Source organism: Artemia sp. Qi Xiang Cuo, chromosome 1 (assembly GCF_049724085.1).
Source record: "Artemia sp. Qi Xiang Cuo chromosome 1, ASM4972408v1, whole genome shotgun sequence".
NCBI lineage: Eukaryota > Metazoa > Arthropoda > Branchiopoda > Anostraca > Artemiidae > Artemia > Artemia sp. Qi Xiang Cuo.
The window spans coordinates 71206791-71227541 of NC_142794.1; the positions used below are offsets into that span (position 1 = coordinate 71206791).

General features: G+C 35.4%; 1 protein-coding gene across 1 annotated transcript in view; it reads left to right on the forward strand.

Annotated features, from left to right (window-relative positions):
* Nucleotides 1–9653: 9653 nt before the first annotated feature.
* LOC148956677 (uncharacterized) overlaps nt 9654–20751 on the forward strand; it is a 73051-nt gene continuing 61953 nt past the window's right edge. The window contains exon 1 of the mRNA XM_089086654.1: nt 9654–9773. Coding sequence (XP_088942780.1) covers nt 9759–9773 — 15 coding nt within the window. The 5' untranslated portion in view covers nt 9654–9758. The remainder of the gene's footprint in view (nt 9774–20751) is intronic.

Genomic DNA, 20751 nt, shown 5'->3' on the forward strand with positions numbered 1-20751 from the left:
CATCCATCCATCCATCCATCCATCCATCCATCCATCCATCCATCCATCCATCCATCCATCCATCCATTCATCCATCCATCCATCCATACATCCAACCATCCATCCAACCCTTCAACCATCCATCCATCCATACAACCATCCAACCATCCATCCATCCATACATCCAACCATACAGCCATCGAACAATCCATCCATCCATCCATCCATCCATCCATCCATCCATCTACGAAATCTCAAGGTTGAATAGTTATGTAACGGGAAAAATCATATGTTAGCAAGCCTCTGATTGGCTGAGAAAGGATATGTATCCGACTTGCTGATTGGCTGAGAAGCAAACACGTGATCTAACTGTTTCCTATCCTGTTAGGTCTTAACATTTGTCTTGAGCATGCACTTGGCCAAAACAACAACAACATCAAATAAATCGACCTTTGGAAATTTAGGTCCCCCTGTTAGACTCAATAATCCAGAAAACATCCATCAAAGTGAGAAAGTTCCTGTTTTTCAAATTCTCACATTAAAAACCATAAAACAGACATGAATTACTGTTGACATCCGAGAAAAACATCAAATAAATTGACCAACACACATAACCGTCCAGAAAACATCCATCAAAGTGAGAAAGTTCCTGTTTTTCAAATTCTCACAGACAAAAAACATAAAACAGACATAAATTACTGTTGACATCCGAGAAAAACATCAAATAAATTGACCAACACACATAACCGTCCAGAAAACATCCATAAATGTGAGAAAATTCCTGTTTTTTCAAGTGAGAAAAATTCTGTTTTTTCATTCTCAGTGAGAAAACCATAAACCACTTGGTCATGTCACGAGTAGCGCCCCCCTCTCTACTTATAAAACGGAGAATTTCAAGTTGTAATAGAAATTCTAAAGTGAGTCTGTAGTACTAATACTAACAATATTGCGTCACTTCGAACTTGTCTACAAAATAACTATGAATTTTCCTTTCAGATCCAAAACGACAATCAATCATTGAACTGAGGTCATTATGCAGAAGTATTGCGAAATTAGACTCTCTCAGAAAAACTTTTTTGTTTTTAATTGATCATATAGATGAGTCGATTTCGGGCCAATAAATACTGAATCATTTGTGTGTATTTCAAGCATACTGTTTAGGTTTTCTTTTCGGTTCATTGTGAGAGTACCATCTTCTTTCAAAAAGATAACATTCTTCCCTCCAAATAGAGCCAGATGTTCTAGCTTCTTTAAACTCCATGTTTTCACAGAAATTCCTCCTAGAAATTTTCTTCGCTCATTGAAGTTTTTTGCCCATGTAAAAACGTCAAATTTTGAATTGCAAAAAGGAAATCTCGTACGTTTGTGGGAGGATCTTCCCATGAAGGAGGTTTTCGTGGGGGAAAGGACATTCCTATGAAGGGGACGCCGGACTACCCAGCATTATTTAAAAAAAAGATCAGAAATTTAATATAAAAAAACAAGTATTTCAACTGCAACAGCAGCAACATCGAAACTTTAAACGAACAGAAAATATTACATATGTGATTGGGTTCGCCCTGTAATCAATGCCTCGCTCTTTAAGCCAAATATTTTTTAGTACTTTCATAAGAGCTATTTATTCTAATTAACGGCCTTTGTGATTAAGCCGTCATTTTTAAAGAACTGGAACAAAATTCGAACTTTCGCTTAGAGAGCAAGGTATTGACTAGGGGGCGAACCCCCTAATAAACGTATTAAAATATATGAATATAGAAGTTCGTTACGTAAGTTAATTCGTAAGTTACGTATATTTATTACTAATAAAAACGTTAAACAAGTTTCGAGAAAACCATTTAACTAAATAAAAGTAAATTAATATGAAAATTTTGTTTTAATTATTCATGCACGGTGAGCCAAGATCAAAACCTGCATTTATTCAAAAATGTTCAAAAACTAAATAAAAAAAACAAGTTTTTTCAACTGAAAGTAAGGAGCGACATTAAAACTTAAAACGAACAGAAATTATTCCGTATATGAAAGGAACTTTCCCCTCCTCAACGCCTCGTTCTTTACGCTAAAGTTTGACTCTGTCTCACAACTTTATTTTTTAAAACAATCAAAAACTTTAGCGTAAAGAGCGAGGCGTTGAGGAGGGGACAGTCCCTTTCATATACGGAATAATTTCTGTTTGTTTTAAGTTTTAATGTCGCTCCTTACTTTCAGTTTAAAAAACTTATTTTTTTTTATTTAATTTCCTGATAAAGCTTCCAAAATTCAATGTTTTAATCAGCAAGACCTTTCACCTGTAAATTCACAGTGAATCAAACAGTTCGTGGTAACGAACTGTAAGTAAGGAGCGACCCGGCTCAATGGTAACCGAAACTCTAAAAAACGGGATTTTGATACCAATAGATACATCAAAAGAATCAGATTTTAATTCTGATTTCAAATATATAAGTTTCATTAAGTTTAATCATACCCATCAAAAGTTAAGTGCCTGAGAAAATTTGGCTGATTTTCGAAAAAAGGGGGAAAGGCCCCCTAAAAGTTATATAACCTTAATGAAAATCACACCATCATATTCAGCGTATCAGAGAACCCTACTGTAGATGTTTAAATCTCCTATATAAAAAAATGTGGAATTTTACTTTTTTTGCCAGAAGAAAGATCACGGTTGCGTGTTTATTTGTTTGTTTGTTTGTTTGTTTTTTTTGTTTTTTTTTACCCAGGGGTGATCGTATCGACCCAGGGGTCCTAGAATATCGTGGGAGGGCTCATTGGAACGGAAATTAAAAGTTCTAGTGCCCTTTTTAAGTGACCAAAAAATGGAGTACAACTAGGCCCCCTCCCACGCTCTTTTTTTTTCCAAAGTCACCCGATCAAAATTTTGAGATAGCCATTTTGTTCAGCATGGTCGAAAATATGATAAAAATGTCTTTTAGGCTGACTTGATCGCCCCACGGCCCCCGGGGGAGGGCTGACATTTATTAACTTTACTCAATTTTAACAGTGAGGATTGGTTCTTGGGAAGTATACAGACTTTTTCAGAGGAGATTTTTTCTGGTAGGTGGGGGAAGGAGAGGGGCGGGGGCTCTATGGAAGGAACGTGCCATGACGGAAGTTTTCATGGGGGCAGGGACATCGCTATGAAGGGGGAGCCGGATTTCCCAGCATTATTAAAGAAAAAGATCAGGAATTAAATAAAAAAAAACAAATTTTTCAACTGATCAACTGATTGTGATTAAGAGGTCATTTTTAAAGAACTGAAAAAAAATTCGAACTATAGTTTAAAGAGCAGGGTATTGACTAGGGGGCGAACCCCCTAATATACTTGTTAAAATTTTATGAATATAGAAGTTCGTTACGTAAGTTAATTCTAAGTTACGTATATTTATTACTAATAAAAACGTTCGTAAATAAAATTAAACAAGTTTCGAAAAAGCCATTTAACCAAATATAATATGCAAATTTTGTTTTAATTATTCATGTACGGTGAGCCAAAATCAAAACCTGCATTAATTCAAAAACGTTCAAAAATTAAATAAAAAAAACAAGTTTTTTTAACTGAAAGTAAGGAACGACGTTAAAACTTAAAACGAACAGAAATTAGTCCGTATATGAAGGGGGCTGTCCCCCTCCTCAACGCCTCGCTCTTTACGCTAAAGTTTGACTTTCTCACAACTCTATTTTTTTAAACAATAAAAAAACTTTAGCGTAAAGAGCGAGGCGTTGAGGAGGGGGACAGCCCCCTTCATATACGGAATAATTTCTGTTCGTTTTAAGTTTTAACGTCGTTCCTTACTTTCAGTTAAAAAAACTTGTTTTTTTTATTTAATTTCGGAAATAGCTCAGAATGACTTTCGTCAAAACGAACTCAAGGTTAGCACTTTGAAATTGTCATTCAATATCGGATTTATTATTATATTAGTTCAGTTACCCTTTCAGCGTTACACGAAAAGGGTATCGTTATTTTAGTTGTTACTTTTTATGGTTCGTTATTATTCTTCTAGTTCTGCACTGAAGATGTTCTGCAATAAGCGGAGGTCTTGGTTGAAATGTTTGCAATGTTTTTTCACTGCCTGGAACTATCCTCGTTTTTCATGTATCTAAAATCTTGTCATCTTTTCTAATCTTGTCATGCTTAGCCAGTGTGGAACTAGAAACTAGAAACCAGAAACTAGTTATTTGGTTAGCCGAGGGATCGAAAATTGCAAAATACTGAAAGGATGGTAGTCCCCTTTTGTTTAAGATATGACACTGGAACCAGAGAGAAAATAATCGGAAATATTTTGTCCAGGATTTTTGTTCTCAATGCTTCAAGAATGACTGTTTTAACCCAATAGCAGCATGATATAGTGATGCTTCTAAAATAGAATTACCTATTTATTCGTATTTGCTGTAACAACAAAAGGTACATGGTTTTGAAAGGTCAGCGGTACATATAACGCTTGCAATTTCGACTAGCTCAATTAGTAATGCTCTAAAATGCTGCCGAGCAGTTGAGACGCTGCTAAAATGTTGAACGGTTAGCAACCCCATTCCTATATAGGAAATTTTCCATTTGTTCTGATTTTTATGTTACTTTACTTTCATTCTAAAAACAACTTTATTTTCTAATATCATAAAAAGGCTGAAGTTGAGGATTAAAACAATCTGTTTTGGACACACTTTTAGTATAAATAATATGTTGACATGAATAAAAAAGGCTTTTGGAGCACTAACGAAAATCCAAAAACGTTTGTGATGGTTAGTTTTAATAGGATATTAGTAGCCTCGTAGAGGAGTTATAACTGCTCTTGCCATACCGTCTTGCCCAAAACAGAATGGGTTGCATCGCATTCTCATAGTTTTATTGGAGGGGAAAATTAACGAGTTTCTGTCCTTATGGAACAGGCGACTTTGTGACAAGCTTACAGCTGTAACTTGCACCAAAAGGACAGGACACCGGGCTTGACGCTTATTCAAACCACACGCAAGAAGTGAAGTTAATCCTAATGAAATATAACAAAACATGATAATAAAATAACGATAAAACGAAATTATGGAAACCACACCTAACCCAACCTAACGCAACCTTACCCAACCTAACCTCTAACCACCTCTATATATTAAATATTTAGTTACAATATTGGTAAATCGGTACTTATCTGTTATAGCGACAACACTTATGTTCTTCATCAAGGTAGAACTTGTTTTTCTGACCAGGCACAAAATGCATGTGATTTGCGATCTGTATTGATAGAGAGTAGTGTCTGACCATATATTTCGAAATGAAAATTTGGTTAGGTTAGGTCATATTAGGTTGGTTTCCATAATTTTGTTAATAAAGTATTATATTTTCATCATATTTTGGTATATTTCATTAGGATTGAGCGTCAGAAAAATTGTTTCTCCTTAGATGAAGAACTTGATGTTGTCGCTATCATGGTTACAGCGGCAGCTGCAACCTAGTAAAGAACGAACCACAGCCCATAGTAATCAAAAGTTCAAAAACGTGTTTTTTTAAAGAAAACTACCTAGTGAGAAAAAATTGCCATTTGACACTGAACCAAAAACGGTAACTATTGTTTACCAAAAACGGTCTTAAAACTAAAAGTTTATTACGAAAAGAAATTTACGGTGATTTCGAAAAAGAGCCTGAAACCCCTTGAAAATAGCGTCGGATCGAAATAAAAAGTGCACCGTTGGAATCAGCATTGTTCAAAACCCTACGAAGGATAATTACAGTCCCCAGCCTTGAACACGTAGAAAATGACTTTTTTGCAAGGGTAGCACTGATGTGTCTCCTTTATTTTTCTTTTGTTAACAGGACTAGCGAATAACCAGAACATCATAGAAAGATGTTTAATGGCTCATTCGAATGCAAATCAAATTTTCTAGTACCCTTTTTAAGTGACCAAAAATTATTTGAGGGCAAATAGCTCCCCTCCCTACATCATGTTTTTTTTTCGATCATGGTTTGTCCCTTCTGATCATTACTTTTCAACATTACTTTTTATGAAAACTTTTCAACTAAAAATCAACCAAAAAATAAGCTTAATTGATCAACAGTTTTGAATTGAACCTTCAAACTTCACTCTGCGATGAAGCCTGTGTACTAGTTCTAACGGTGGTAATTGAGGGGAAGACGTCCTTGCCCTCTTAGTTTTTCTCTTGCCTAGGTTTTGAAAAACACCTTTTTTTGGTAATTTCATTGGAAAAGGCACTTATTTCATTTAAAAAGGTTGGGGAAGCAACCAAAAGTGCACTTTGTGGGACTATGCTATCAATTCAAGTTTATTGAAGGCGATTAGGTAAATATAAGCTTTTAAATGAGCCCTTAAACATCTCTCTTTTGTTACAGTAGCCTTCTAGTTTCTGCTAGTCAGTAGGTGTCTTAAAGCTTTTGTTAAAGTCTTTGTTATGGCTTTTTCGGGCGAAGTCGGCCGAGTAAAAACAGCTTTTTCTAATCGAAAAACAAACGTTCCTGAAAAACATGTATTCTACTGTGAAGTATGGATGATGAACTTATGATATAGACTGAAAGTTGTTCTTATCTGTCAAGGTTGTTTGCAGTATTTTCTAGAAGTGTCTTATCTCCCTTAGATCGGTGATAATTAGAAATTATATTAAAAATAAGTTTACAACTGAAACTAAGGAGTGACATTAAAACTTAAAACGAACATACATTACTCCGTATAAACAAAAAAATTATGGCAGCGTTGTTTCTACATTAAATTTTAATCAAAAACGAACAAAGATTAATTTTAAAAAAACAAAGTTTTCCTGGGAGAAGTAAAGAGTGAAGTTGAAACTTAAAACGGACAAAATTTATTACTTCACAGCCTATTTAACACATATCAATAAAACCAGTACAAATAAACCAACTAATTATGCTTCCCTATGCTTTTAGGATTATATAAAACTAGCGCTTGACTGAAAACACAAAATAATATTGGAGTTTTGGCACAGTAAAAGCAAACCAATTAGGGACGATTTTTACAGGGTAAAAATATTATCCATCCCTTTTAGGATCAATCCCTTTTAAGAGGAACCAACAATCCATTTTAGGATTTTGCTTCATTTTTTTACGGTTAATTTGGTATCACTTCTGCATAATGGCTCAGTTCAATGACTGGCTCTCGTTTTGGTTCTGAAAAGGACATGTCACGGTTAGTTTGTACACGAGTTCGAAGTTAAGCCATCTTGATAGCATTAGGACTATACAGTAGCTCTACAATTTTTTATCATAGCTTGAAATTCACTGTTGTATAGAAAGAAATAATCAGATTTCCAGAGTTCACATTATGTCTTATTTGATCTTCATTTCAAGTAACCCTAAAGCATATTTATTACAATTTAAGACTGTATATTACCCACTATTGGTATTATAGTTGGCGAGACCAAAATGCTGCTTGATCAATCAATCCAATATTTCTGTATGCTGTTCAATTACTTCGCGGTTATTAAAAAAATATTTTGTTTTACGCCTATGTTTTTAAGATAATTTTAATTGTATACTGAAAGTTACTGATGTCACAACTGGTGTAAGACTAAGAAAAGATTTATAGATTCGTTTAGTGTTGTGAAGCTACATACTCATTTTTGACTCTTAAATCAATAATCCTGTTTTTATACTTGAATTTTGTATTTTCAGTAAAGCGCTAGTTTTGTTTAATCATAAAAGCATAGGGAAACATAATTAGTTGGTTTATTTGTACTAGTTTTATTGATATATATTAACTAGGATGTGAAGTAATAATTTTTGTCCGTTTTAAGTTTCAAGTTCGCTCTTTACTTCCCTCGGGATAAGTATTGCTAAATCCTATCATTTCTCACTCAAAATAAGCAAACCAATTGTAGACAGGCAAACCGTTTATTGTCGGATATTACACTGCGTAGTTTTTCAATGCGTTTCCAATAAGCGACAAGTACCCAACACACTTATATGACTGCATTATGGTAAAATCGTCTTCCTATGCTGGAACGCTAAAACCTTAGGACTGCAGATAAACTGTGCACCAAAAAAACTTACACTAGGAGCATAACTCTTAAAGCAACAAAGACATTACGATAAAACATTTTTTTTTGCCCCCGCACCAATTTTGGGGATGTTATGGTTAATGCCTGAAAACCACAATTGTCTAAGTTTTCTTTTAGTTGTTTCAAAATATGACGTTTCTGGGGACATACCACATTTTTGTAAGGATTGCTACGTTGAAGCGTAAAAATACACGAATAAAACTAATTGGTTGATTTTGACAACACTACAAATTCAAACATTAACAACCTGTTGATTTAAAAAAAAACCAAATCTGCAAAGAAATGGTGCCTCTTATTAAGCTGTCTGGTGCACTGAGTTGTTCAACTAATTTTTTTGTACATGTTTTTCACCTAAATAGGCTTAGCCTATCTCTTTTTAAGTTTGGTGCCCACTACTTCGAAGAACCACAAAAATGCACACGGAGGATGTTTTAATTAAAAATTGGATTCCTGATATCTCCTAACTTTGTGAGATATATATGTTTGTGTAATTTATATTTATGTGTAATTTTAATATGTATTGATTAATAGTAATGAAAAAGGTAGGGATGTACTAAAGAAAACTGACCTGTTTCAGTGGATGCTTGAATTATGCAGGCTTATCTTAGTTTTGACAACATTTTTGGAGAAACTAAATTTCAGCTGGGAGGGGGCTAATTGGGGTCTTGAGGAAAATTGAGGTCTGGGAGGGGAAGTTGCCCCCTCTACCACATAGCATATTACGCCCCTGACCACAACCCCTTGCCACTAAGTGGTTGGAGAAGTGTAGGCATGGGGTTCTGGAACCACTCAAGGTTGTATATTAAAAGAAAGATTACTTATTGCTATACCCTTAACCATTTCAAACAATCATATTTCATTCTCACTGTCCTTGGTACCTCACTTTTTTGCAGGAACTGTGTTCTGTTTGAGAACTTGTTTGAGAGAAATTTGAAACATAAAAACACTAGAGCGGGTAATTTAATAGCATGGCTTCCATTTGGAATATGATAAATATAGTCTTACCAGGTATTCTTTGAGCTGGATATATAGACATATTTGTTTTTTCTAATTATGGCCATTCCCCTACCTAGAATGAAGTACACAAACCGGGGGGGGGGGTCAAACCCCCTATCCCCGCCCCCCCTCTGGATACGGCCTTGCTGTACAAATGGAACCATTGCAGTGGATGTAAGTGTTTTATGTATATTTTATGTAATAGATTTTCATGAGTTTTATAGTGTTTAAAATGCTTAAAGTATTTATTTATAGCCTTTTTAAAATATATTTGACTTCACAATCAGGTTCGTTTTTTAAGCAAAGGATATGTATGTATACTCCTTGGATTTGGCCATGAGAATATCCACAAGTTTGTTCAAGACGATAAACACTTTAAGAAAAAAGAAAAATGACAAAAGTAAAACCGGAAAAAGGGGAAATTGCTAACTAATCATAGAAGAAAAACATATTTTACTTGCTTTTGTTCTGCTGCTCAAATCTCACCTGTCACTTTAACGGTCATTTATCTCGGTTTCTCATCAAGTAAAAGGTAAAAAGTAAAAAAGATTCCTGCGAAAAAATTAGCAAGCCCCACCTTCTTGGGCATCTCGAACGGGTTGTGCGTGAACGAATTGTTGATCAGTTAATTTTGTTTACCGTCAGTAATTTATATTCAGTTGTAGGTGTGAGTGTGAAGCGTCATGCTCGATATTGGGGAATTTAGGTAACTCCACTTCTCTACGCCCAAGAATCTTTCAGTTTTCTTAGTGGAGACAGAAGGGAGAAAAAGAAGAAGGATGGTCCCTATGCCGGTAAGATAAAATGAGCGATGCCATTCAAGATTAAAACAGTGGATCAGCACCTTTCTCTGGTGCATGAAAAACTTTAGTTTCACACTGGTTAAATTGAATTTGATCCCTTTCCCTCCTGCTGGTCTAGGTAATGTCGTCTGACATTAGAATGTTAAATGGACGTCCTACACCACTGCTGTTGCAAAGACTAAGATTCGCACTTGATCATGGAGAAATATTTTAGAATTTGAAACTAAAGAGGGGTCCAAAATTGAACGGAAGGCGTGAAGGGGGATGGGAGGCTCAAATCTGAAGATTTTTGCGATTTCTCAATAAATTTCTATGTTAATAATAAAATCCAAGTCTTGTGTTCTCTCTCGCTTATCCTCCGTCCAAAGAGTATCCGTTACCCCCAAAATGGTCCCATTAGCTGTCCTAAGCTATATATACAAGAACTTTGGTTTTTATTGGAGGTGGAAAATCAAATAACAGGCAAAATCAAAGAATAGATGTTTCTTATAAAATATGGGACAAATATTTTTCAATATTTGGGGAGCCGCGGCGGGTCGAAAAACACTTCTTTTTTTTGCGGAGCTATGTGTCTGGGCAAAATCATAATCATTGCATAAAGTCAAACCTATAGTAAATGAATACAAAAACAGTACAGAAAAAAATCTTTAGGATACATAAGGCACTTCGTTTTGGAAGTTGACAGTAAAGTAAAAAAAAAGCAAAAAATAAAAAATAAACAAATAATGAAAAACGCAAAAAAAACATAATACCGAATGATTTTTCGTCACGTGGCATTAATATTACGAACTAGATTTGACTAATAAAAAATGGGAATATCAAACTTTATTGTAAGGTTAAGCATATCGTTTTGCTAAGTAGTCTAGGTATTTGCTAAGCAGGAAAGACTGAAATAGCCAATAAAAGGAATGCCAATAATTAATTACATATGTATATTATTACCATAGGCCTATACCATATACATACTCGTACACTAAACAAAAAGTATGAGGTTTTCAGGTTCTCAGTTTTAATGTTCATTACATTGATATTGTTTAAATTTGTAATATTTACTTTTTGCCTTTAACCATGGATTCTTCACTATAATTAAAACCAGCAAGGGAGCTTGAGGGGAGAGTTACGATCCACTTTAGAAATGTTTTGCCTTACCTTTTGATAATATTTATGCGCATACCCTAGTGATAGGCAAAATGCCCTGGTAAAATCCCCTTCTCGCAAGAAATTTCCGCTGCATAAATTCCCCTCGGAAAATTCGCCCGCAGAAAATTTACCCTGGAAAATCCCCAGGTGGAGAGATCCCCCGTGGATAATTCCCCTGTGTGCCGAATTGAGCTGCCAAAAAGAAATTTTGACAGATGAAAAGAATGATGAAAAGAAGGAATTTAAGAACATTCCACATGTATTCCAGAATATAGGCAGATTGTATGTAGCAGAATATCCTTTAGTCTTTATTTTTAGATTTTTGGGGTCTAAGTTATCAGAGCAGACTAAGACAGAGGTAAATAAAATATCTTGAAAATATGAAATTAGTGGGAGGTGTAGATAGCAGATTGGAACTAGGAAGTATGATTAAAGAATTCCTGTGGACTTGGTCCGGCACCGACCAGAGGCGTCACTATAAAAAAAAAAAAATGTTTTAGGGGAGGCAATGAATTTTACCGAGACTGGATGGTCATTTTTACCAACTGTTTAGGCTGACTACTTACCGACTATTAAGATTACTTCAATTTTTTTATTCTTTTTATAAATGGGACTGATATTCTTTCATTGATTTTTAGTCATGTAATTCCATCAGCCCCATTTCCATGTTAAAAAAAGAAAAAACGACCTTGCGTTAATTAAGTAAATTACACTACTTTAGACTACGTTGAGGGGGGGGGGCGCCCCACTCTCCCCCCTCTGGATCCACTACTGCCTACAACTAATAATACTGGTAGTATTATTATTACTGCTAGTGCTACTACTGCTACTAAAGCTAGGACTTAAACTAGTAATTCTACCGCTACCACTATTACTGCTACTGGTGTTAACTGCTGGTCCTACTATTACTGTACTAAGGCAAAGGGTATTAAGGCAAAAATTTTGGGCAACAATGAAACTGTATCGAACTAAATCGAAAAACACTATGCCCACATAGGTTGTCAAGAGGACGTATCAACAATGCTCAAGAAACGCTTGATGGTATTAAGTTGAAACTTTCATCGTGTGTTAAGGGGATGTAAAAAAAAAAACAAAAAAACAAAAGGTGCTATGTGCATACTGCTATACTAATACTACTATTGCTACTATACAAACTAGGTGCATTAAGGTGAAGCTTTCAAGGAATATTTAGGCAGATGTTGAAGTAAATCAAAACGAACTATGATCATGTAGATTGTCAAAAGGGTGACAGAGCAACATCTCAATAACGGCTTACATTATTAAGTTAGACCTTTAATGTTAAGTTGTGGCAAATTTCGAACTAGCCAGAAGACACTATGTGTATACTTTTAATACTACTTCTACGGTTGTTGTAGCTAAATGACACTAAGGGCATTAAGTAGAAACTTTTCGGGAACATGTTTAGGGGGAGTTTCAATTAAACATAACAATTATATGCATGCAGGTATTAAAAGGGCATTTAAGCAATATCATAGGCCTGCTCTATCATAGCTAGTAATATCATTGAAAGCTAGCAATAGCATTAAAGGAGCTAATTTAATTGGAAATTGAAAGTTCTAGTGCCATTTTTAAGAGTCGAAAGTGATTGGAGGGCATTCAGCCCTCCTCTTATTTTCCAAACATTGTCAATCAAAATTTTAAGATAGTCATTTTGTCCAACATAGCTGAACAGTCTAGTAACTATATCTTTAGGGTATTGGGTAGGTCAACCCCCCCCCGCCCAGTTTTGAAACTTGCCCATTATGCTTAAAAACTAAGTGTTGCTTTAAAATCAAATAAAAACGCACTGCGTACGTGCTGGTTGCCGATAAGACATCTCAGCAATATATCAAGAATGACTGGCGGTATTAGGTTCAAATTCTTGGGGCTACTTCTGTTACTACTTCTGCTCTGAAAATGTAACTAAATCAGGAGAGTGTAAGTATATCCAGGCTGTCCAAGAACATTGATAGAATTTCTTGGGAATGGTATTAAGTTTTATTTTTTCAGGTCAACTAGAGGAGGTATAAAACTAAATTAAGCACTAGGCTACTATTTGTGTCAAGATTTTCAAAAGGGTTTTTTGTTGTTGAAATTTTTTAAAAAGTTACTCCAGCACACAAATCGCAAGCCAAACTACAAATTCTTAGAAAAAAATAAAAAAAAACCATTATTTTCTTTTTTCCTGAAAAAGACTATGTCAATATAAAACGAACAGAAATTTATTTTAAAAATGTTTCTACAAAATAAGTTTTTCAAAGAAAAGTAAAGAACTTCATTAAATAAAAAATGAGCAAAAATAGAATCAAATAATCTACCAAGCGTAAAACTACCACAAATCAGTATCAGTAAATAAATGAAGCCCAAAACGAACAGAAATTACAACTAGTAACCGAGTCAAACTGAAAACGAGCAGAAATTAACATGAATAGGGCTTACAACCCCCATGCCTTCTCAGGGCCAGAAAACAATTTGCACTTTACTGAAGAAAAATACTGATGAATTTGCATTTTCAGTTTAATATACATATGCTGATTTTTATTCCTTATAATCTTATTAATTTTTTATTTATTAAAGTTATAAAAGCTATTTTTTTCAGTAAAATGCAAATTTCTGCTCTGGCCTTGAGAAGGCATAGGGCTTGTGAGCCCTACTTATGTTAATTTCTGCTCGTTTTAAGTTTGACTCGGTAATTTATTGTAATTTCTGTTCGTTTTGGGTTCTTTGTTCGATTCGTAAAAAAATAGCAAAATGAATATAAACAAATTTTGGATGCGTTTTTTCAAATTTTTTGTAACCTCCTCCCCGAAAAAAATCCCTTTGTAAGTATGAGCTTTATCTAGTATAGATTTAAATGGCAAGGAGTAATGGAATTCCGATCACTTTAGTCCATCAAGTAAAAATATCACGAAAATTCGTGGTCTTTCCTCAAACTGATGAAAATTAAAGCATAAGCGATGCTTGATCAGAAAGTAATTGCTAGTGTTTAGATTAGGGATATTTTGGGAAGGGATCTGGACCTGCAGCTGTGTGTATTCAGATCGTCAGAGTTCAAAGAAACCCATTCCTCGATCTTTTTTTCTTTTTCTTTTTTTTACAGTGCCTGCATGAATGAAACTTGTGGTTACTTTCTCAAACTCATTATTTAAAATTTTAACGATGTTTATCCAGTATAAATATACGATGTTGGGGTAGGTTAAGTTTAGCTTAGCCACCTATGGGAAGACGTGGGGAGTAAGTTTTGTGGGTTAAGATCCCTCCTCCCCCTAAGGTGAAGAATTTTTCATAAAATAAGCGCACCACAAAACGAAGTAAGATTTGCTAGATGTTTTCCGGAGAACTTGTCTACGGATTGTCTTGGTTACCCGACTCACTGACCATATTTCAAACAGTAGACTGCGAAACTGTGTTTCAATTCCGCGTTCTAGGGCTATAATGAGAGAAAGGTTGAGATGGCAAATGAACATTCTGTTGATGAAGGATGACAGATTGCCAAGGATTGCCTTTTTCGGACAACTGTCTACGGCTAAACGGAAAGCATGTCGTCCGCGGTAGGGTTGAGAGGATGCCGTAAAGAAAACTTAAGGGAAATGGGAAGTTCCTGTCAGGGTGTTAAGAGGGAGGCTTTGAATAGATTGGGATGGAGGAGGAAGGTGTGTCGGTGTGTTAGCCTCAGGCGGTTTGGTACTGCGGTGAGTTGTTAGCAGTAGTTCTGTTTTCATATAGCTTTTGATTATGTAACGGAATATTATACAAAACTTTTTTTTACTGCGGTTTCAAAAAAGACATTTTCATCGTATATTTACAATTTTTATGGTGTTTAGAGGTCATGGCCCACCCCAACGGCGCGCGTGGCAGCATTACAGCCTTGGTTTTAAGCTGATCCTCACTTTTTTGAAATCTTTTAAGCATTAGCCAATACAGATTTGAAATTATGGTTCGTTTTTTATTTGATCTAGTTTGATCTTTGTATGCGCATTTACTCCTGGCACATTTAATTACAATAAAGCTTTATCAATAAGTAGTTCTAGTTGTAGTCCGTTTTTTATGAAAAGAATTGACCTTGTCAACAATTATATCATAGTTTCATAGTCATCCCTGGGAACACGCACGTAAGCAGGGGTACCTTGGACACGCGCCCCCTCCAAAATAGCAATATGCTTATGAACTGTCCTATAGCTTCTTTTATATAGCTACAGATGATAATCCCTTTGAAGCCAAACCCCTATCCCTCCCCAAAAATTCTCTGTATTTACCTCATTAAGCCCAGTCAATTGAAAATCCTGCTAACTCAACTTACTACTATTCCTCCTGCTACAACTACTACTAAGCCCTCTGACACAGAGAGGCTGGAGACTACTTCGCTCAATCACTTCAAGGTTTCTGCTGTCGCTACCCACCCGGCATGGAATTGCTCGGGTGTGTTAAACTGCGTCCTGTAGAGACTGATTATGATGAAATAAAAAAAAAAACAAGTTTTTTAACTGAAAGTAAGGAGCAACATTAAAACTTAAACCGAACGTATATGAAAGGGCCTGTCCCCTCCTCAACGCCTCACTCTTTACGCTAAAGTTTTTATTGTTTAAAAAAATAAAGTTGTGAGACAAAGTCAAACTTTAGCGTTAAGAACGAGGCGTTGAGGAGGGGACAGCCTCTTTCATATACAGAATAATTTCTTATTCCGTATTAGATTACATAAGGTTTCGCTTAGATTAGCTTACATAAAAAAGCAGAAACTGCTATAGAATGAAAAACTAAAGCCTAAAACGAACAGAAATTACAAAACACATGTAAGTCAAACTCAAAATGAAAATCAAAATCGAAGTGCCATAGATCAGAGTGTTGTCAAAGCCCTTTAAGCTCCTCAGAAGGATAAAGTGGCATTCATTCTTTACTAAAAACTAATTACATTGAAAACGAATTAAACTACGTTTAGCCATGTTTTTTTATGTATTTAAAAGGAATGGATTTGAAAGCAGAAAATGTTAAGGTAAATGAGTTTTTTAAGTAGTAACACTAAATTAATCACCGAATGTTTTATATCGAGGAATTCACCAGAAAAATATTTTTCTCTGTCTAGATGCTTAAGTTTTATACTGTTGACACATGCATCAGTAATGACATTTATGTTTAAAATAACGGAGATTTTTGCTCAAAACTTTTGTAATATAGCTAGTAAAAAAAAAGATTAAAAAAGAAAAATGGGAACAATGTATAAAAATTATGGGAAACTGGAAAATCACAAAAATTGTGACATTTTTGGCAAAGGAATGGAGTTCAAACCTCGAGGGTCTCTAGTGTGCATGCTTAAAACTTCAGTTAAAAGCGGGAAATGTTCCACCGAAGACCAACTGGCAGACACATTGTTCCAGAAGAATACAGACATGGTGAAAGGAATAGGCAACCCCCATTTGCGGCACGTTTTTTTCGTTTTGAAAGACAGATTAATTTTCTTTCATTATTGACTCTTAAGAACAATTTTGTTGAATTTCCAGATAAAAATTTCGTACACTGGAGCAATTTAATTTTTTCGAATTTTGGGAAGTAATTTCTGGGAACTGAGTTAGAAGCAATGCTTAAATAGTAGAATAAATCCTTAAAAATAATTAAAAAAGAAAAAAAATTGGAAAAATGTATAAAAATTAATACAATAATACATGACAATTCTAAAAATATTAATGCTGCAATAGTAATGCTAAATCCAAAATCACTCACACTAAAATTCTAGAAACACCGTAAAAATTAAACTCAACTATCAGTCTAAAAAGCATTTGGCAAGTTTAACGGTAGAGGGAAACCGAAAAGCACAGGAAAGGCAATGGGAGAACACGGAATCAAGTGGGGAGGAAAAGATTTACTGGACTTGGATTATGCTGATGATTTGAGCATCCTAGATGAAAATGTGAACAAAATTAATGAAATGTTAGGGTTCAGGTGGTTAGAAAAGGGTTGAAAATTAATGTTTAAAAGACTAAGTCACTAAGGCTAGGAATAAGTGAAGATGAAGAGGGGACGTTGCATAATAAAAAAAATTGATCAGGTGGACAGCTTCACTTGTCTTGGTAGCATCAAACAGTTCGTGGTAACGAACCGTAAGTAAGGAGCCACCCGGCTCAATAGTAACCAAAACTCTGAAAACCGGAATTTTGATACCCATAAATACATCAATAGAATCAGATTTTTATGCTGATTTCAAATTTATAGGTTTCATTGAGTTTGAGTTTACCCATCAAAAGTGACGCGCCTGAGAAAATTTACCTTATTTGGGAAAAAAGGGGGGAAAACCCCCAAAAAGTCATAGCACTTTAATGAAAATCACACCATCAGATTCAGCATATCAGAAAACCCTACTGCGGAAGTTTCAAGCTCCTATCTGCAAAAATGTGGAATTTTGTATTTTTGTTTTTGTCAGAGGAAAGATCACGGATGCGTGTTTATTTATTTTTTTATTATTATTATTATTATTATTTCCTCAGGGGTGATCTTATCGATCCAGTAGTCCTAGAATATCGTAAGAGGGCTCATTTAAACGGGAATTAAAAGTTCTTGTGCCCTTTTTAAGTGACCAAAAAAATTGGAGGGCAACTTGGCCCACTCCCACGCTCATTTTTTCCCCTAAGTCATCCAATCAAAGTTTTGAGATAGCCATTTTGTTCAGTATAGTCGAAAATCCAATAAATATGTTTTTGAGGATGACTTAATCTCCCATAGTTCCCGGGGGAAGGGCTGGAAGTTATGAACTGTAGTATTGGTTAATGGGAAGTATAAAGACGTTTCAGGAGGGATTTTTTTCTGATGGGGGGGGGGGTCGTAGGAGGGAGTTACGGGGGAGGATCCTTCTATGGAGGATGTTTCCTTGGGGGAAGGGACATTTCTATGAAGGGGGCGCCGGATTTCCCAGCATTATTTAAAAAACGACGGAAATTAAATAAAAAAAACTAGTTTTTTCAACTGAAAGCAAGGAGCAACATTAAAACTTAAAACAAACAGAAATTATTTCGCATATAAGGGGGTTTGCCCCCTAGTCAATACCTCGCCCTTTTCGCTAAAGTTTTTTTAGTAGTTTCAAAAATCTGTCTATTCTAATTAACCGACCTTTGTGATTCAGGGGTTTGTGATTCGAACAAAATTTGAACTTTAGCGTAAAAAGCAATGTATCGACTAGGGGTCAAATCCCTAATATACCAAACTCCCTAATATAGTTAAAAAAAACTTGTTTTTTTTTAATTTTTATTAGTAAAGACGGTACGAGCAAGTAGATTTAAGGGAAGAATAGCCAAGGCTCGGGGTGTTTTCTCACAGTTGAAAAAAGTTTGGAAGAATAGGAAGGTAAGTCTGCCAACCAAAATTAGAATATTAGAATATACAGTGATGATAGTGGTCAAATATGGTTCTGAAGCATGGGCGCTCCGAAAAGCGGACGAAGGTTTGCTAGATGTTTTCCAGAGAAATTGCCTACGGATTGATCTGGTACCCTGCTGACTGACAGTATTTCAAAAAGTACGCTGTACGAAAAGTGCCGTTCAATCCCGCTTTCTAGGGCTATAAATAGGGAAAGGTTGAGATGGCTTGGGTACGTTCTCCAGATGAACGATGACAGATTGCCGGAGATTGTCCTTTTCGGCCGACTGTCAAGGGCTAAACGGAAAGCAGGTCGTTGTGGTTGGAGTGGGAGGATGTCATAAAGAATGATGTAAGAGAAAGGGGAACTTCCTGGGAGGGTTTACAGAGGGAGGCTTTGAATAGATTGCTATGGAGGAGAACGTGTGTAGCTGTGGTGGCATCAGGTGGCTTGGTGCTGCGTTGAGTTGTTTGTACTAGTATTAGTATGTACATAGTTGTACATAGTTATGTACATAGTTGTACATAATTATAATATAATTAAATTGTTATGTTACAAAGCTTCTAAATAGTTAATCTAGTCCCGTGGCGTCATGAAAATTTAGGACCTGGCGATTGTATTGTCGTTTTGCTTTTATTTTTTTAATAAAATAAAAAACACAGACATTTTCCATAAAAATATAAAAAAAATCTAGGGGGAGGGTGAAAAATAGAGACAGGGAGGCAATCCTCGTCCATAATTCTGCCTCCGTTATTTTCTGTAGTTTAAGCTGCGTTTTACTGCAGTTAAAACGTATCCCGTTTTAATTTGTTTTGCATTCCTTTTTATCTGTATCCTTTTCTATCTTTACTTCACGGATATGACCATTATTAGCTACTTATTTATTTTATCATTTCAATTCTTTTATTGTTTTTTAGTGGGTTTTTCATTGTATGTATGGGTGTGTTTTTTTTATGCCAGTTAAAAAGAAAATTACCTATCTCGATAAAAGAAAACAATAGAACGGTAGTAAGGAAAAATTAAGTCAAAATTAAGCTGTAAAGTATAACTAAAACCAAGTAAAGTACAGCAAGAAGTTCGTTGTTTAATGGCAAATTATATGAAAGCACGTAATAAATCGATACAATTTGAAAATGTACAACCGTTTTATTGGCATTGCAGTGAAGTGTACTTCAATGGGAAACGCAAAAAGGCAAGATCTAATGTTTTCATTTAAATCCATTCTTCTGCCAACATTTTCCAATCAAGCATAGCATTGCTGAAAGTCCCGCCAGTAAAGGCTATATAAATCCAGCTCTACGTATACCCAAGGGAGCTAGTGACTCTACTTTTCCTTTCAATAATAGGTTGGAAATTGTGTATAACCTGTATTCCTGTATTTAAGGAAAAATTAAAACCAAACAACATGGTAGTTGAAGTCAATATACTACTCAGTGAAGTGGCTTTTACATACATTTGTAGCTATACTTCTATGCTTAGTCATGTATCCACTAAGACATTTATCCAATGGGTTGTCCACTCTTCACCTTCTGGTTCCCATTGTGGAGCGTAACTTGTTCCGCCATGCCGTGTTACGCGTGACCCATTTCACGCAATGGAGGGCACGCTTACGCCACGCATAGGCAGGTGCAGCTTCCACTCACATCCCAAAATCGAAAACTGTTTGAACCGAATCACAACGAGCTATCTGGTTAGAGTCTAGGCACCTTGGTTAAAGATTGCTAGTGGTGCCAATGATGGCACTTGGTTCTCATTTTCATCATCTGTGTTTCAAAACGGTGAGAATATACCCCAATATACCCACCGAAAAAGCCTATGCCATGGCGCAAGGCTAGCCAGACATCTGTGTTTAGGTATGAAAATATAGTTAGATATCCACATGAAAAAAGTCGAATCTTGATAATCAGTACCCGCAGTGCATTTACAGTAAGTGAAGCAAAAATTTAATCCTTTTCTAATTAATACTTTTCGTGTCATAAATTGGCGCAGTCTTTATTGACCGGTGTTTTACTTTGATACATTGATGTTTTACCTCAAGTTATATCTACTATTTTGACTCCATAAACTGAGCGTACTGGTAGATTAGTCAACGTCCATGGAGATACTTTCCCTAATTAGTAAGTTAACCAAGAAGAGGCGAGGAACGTCTACTTCAAGAACATTCGCTGAGAAGAACATATATTTTCTAAGATGATACAGGGTGGCGCCCTTTAGTTTTATTATGTTTGTTAGTTATTTATCAGACTAATCAGCTGAACAAGGATGAATTTCTCACTGGATAGGGGAAGGGGTCAAAAGAGCACAAAATAATACATTGTTGAAAATTATCAAATTAAGATCCTAAGATTTAGGGACGGGTGGGGTTGTGGGCTTATACGTGCCTTCTTGCTTTTTCCTTTTCGTTTAAAAGAAAGCCCTACCACCTAAACGTATTATACGATTTTTATTATCACTGTAAGAAACTAATTAGCGTACAACTTATAAAAG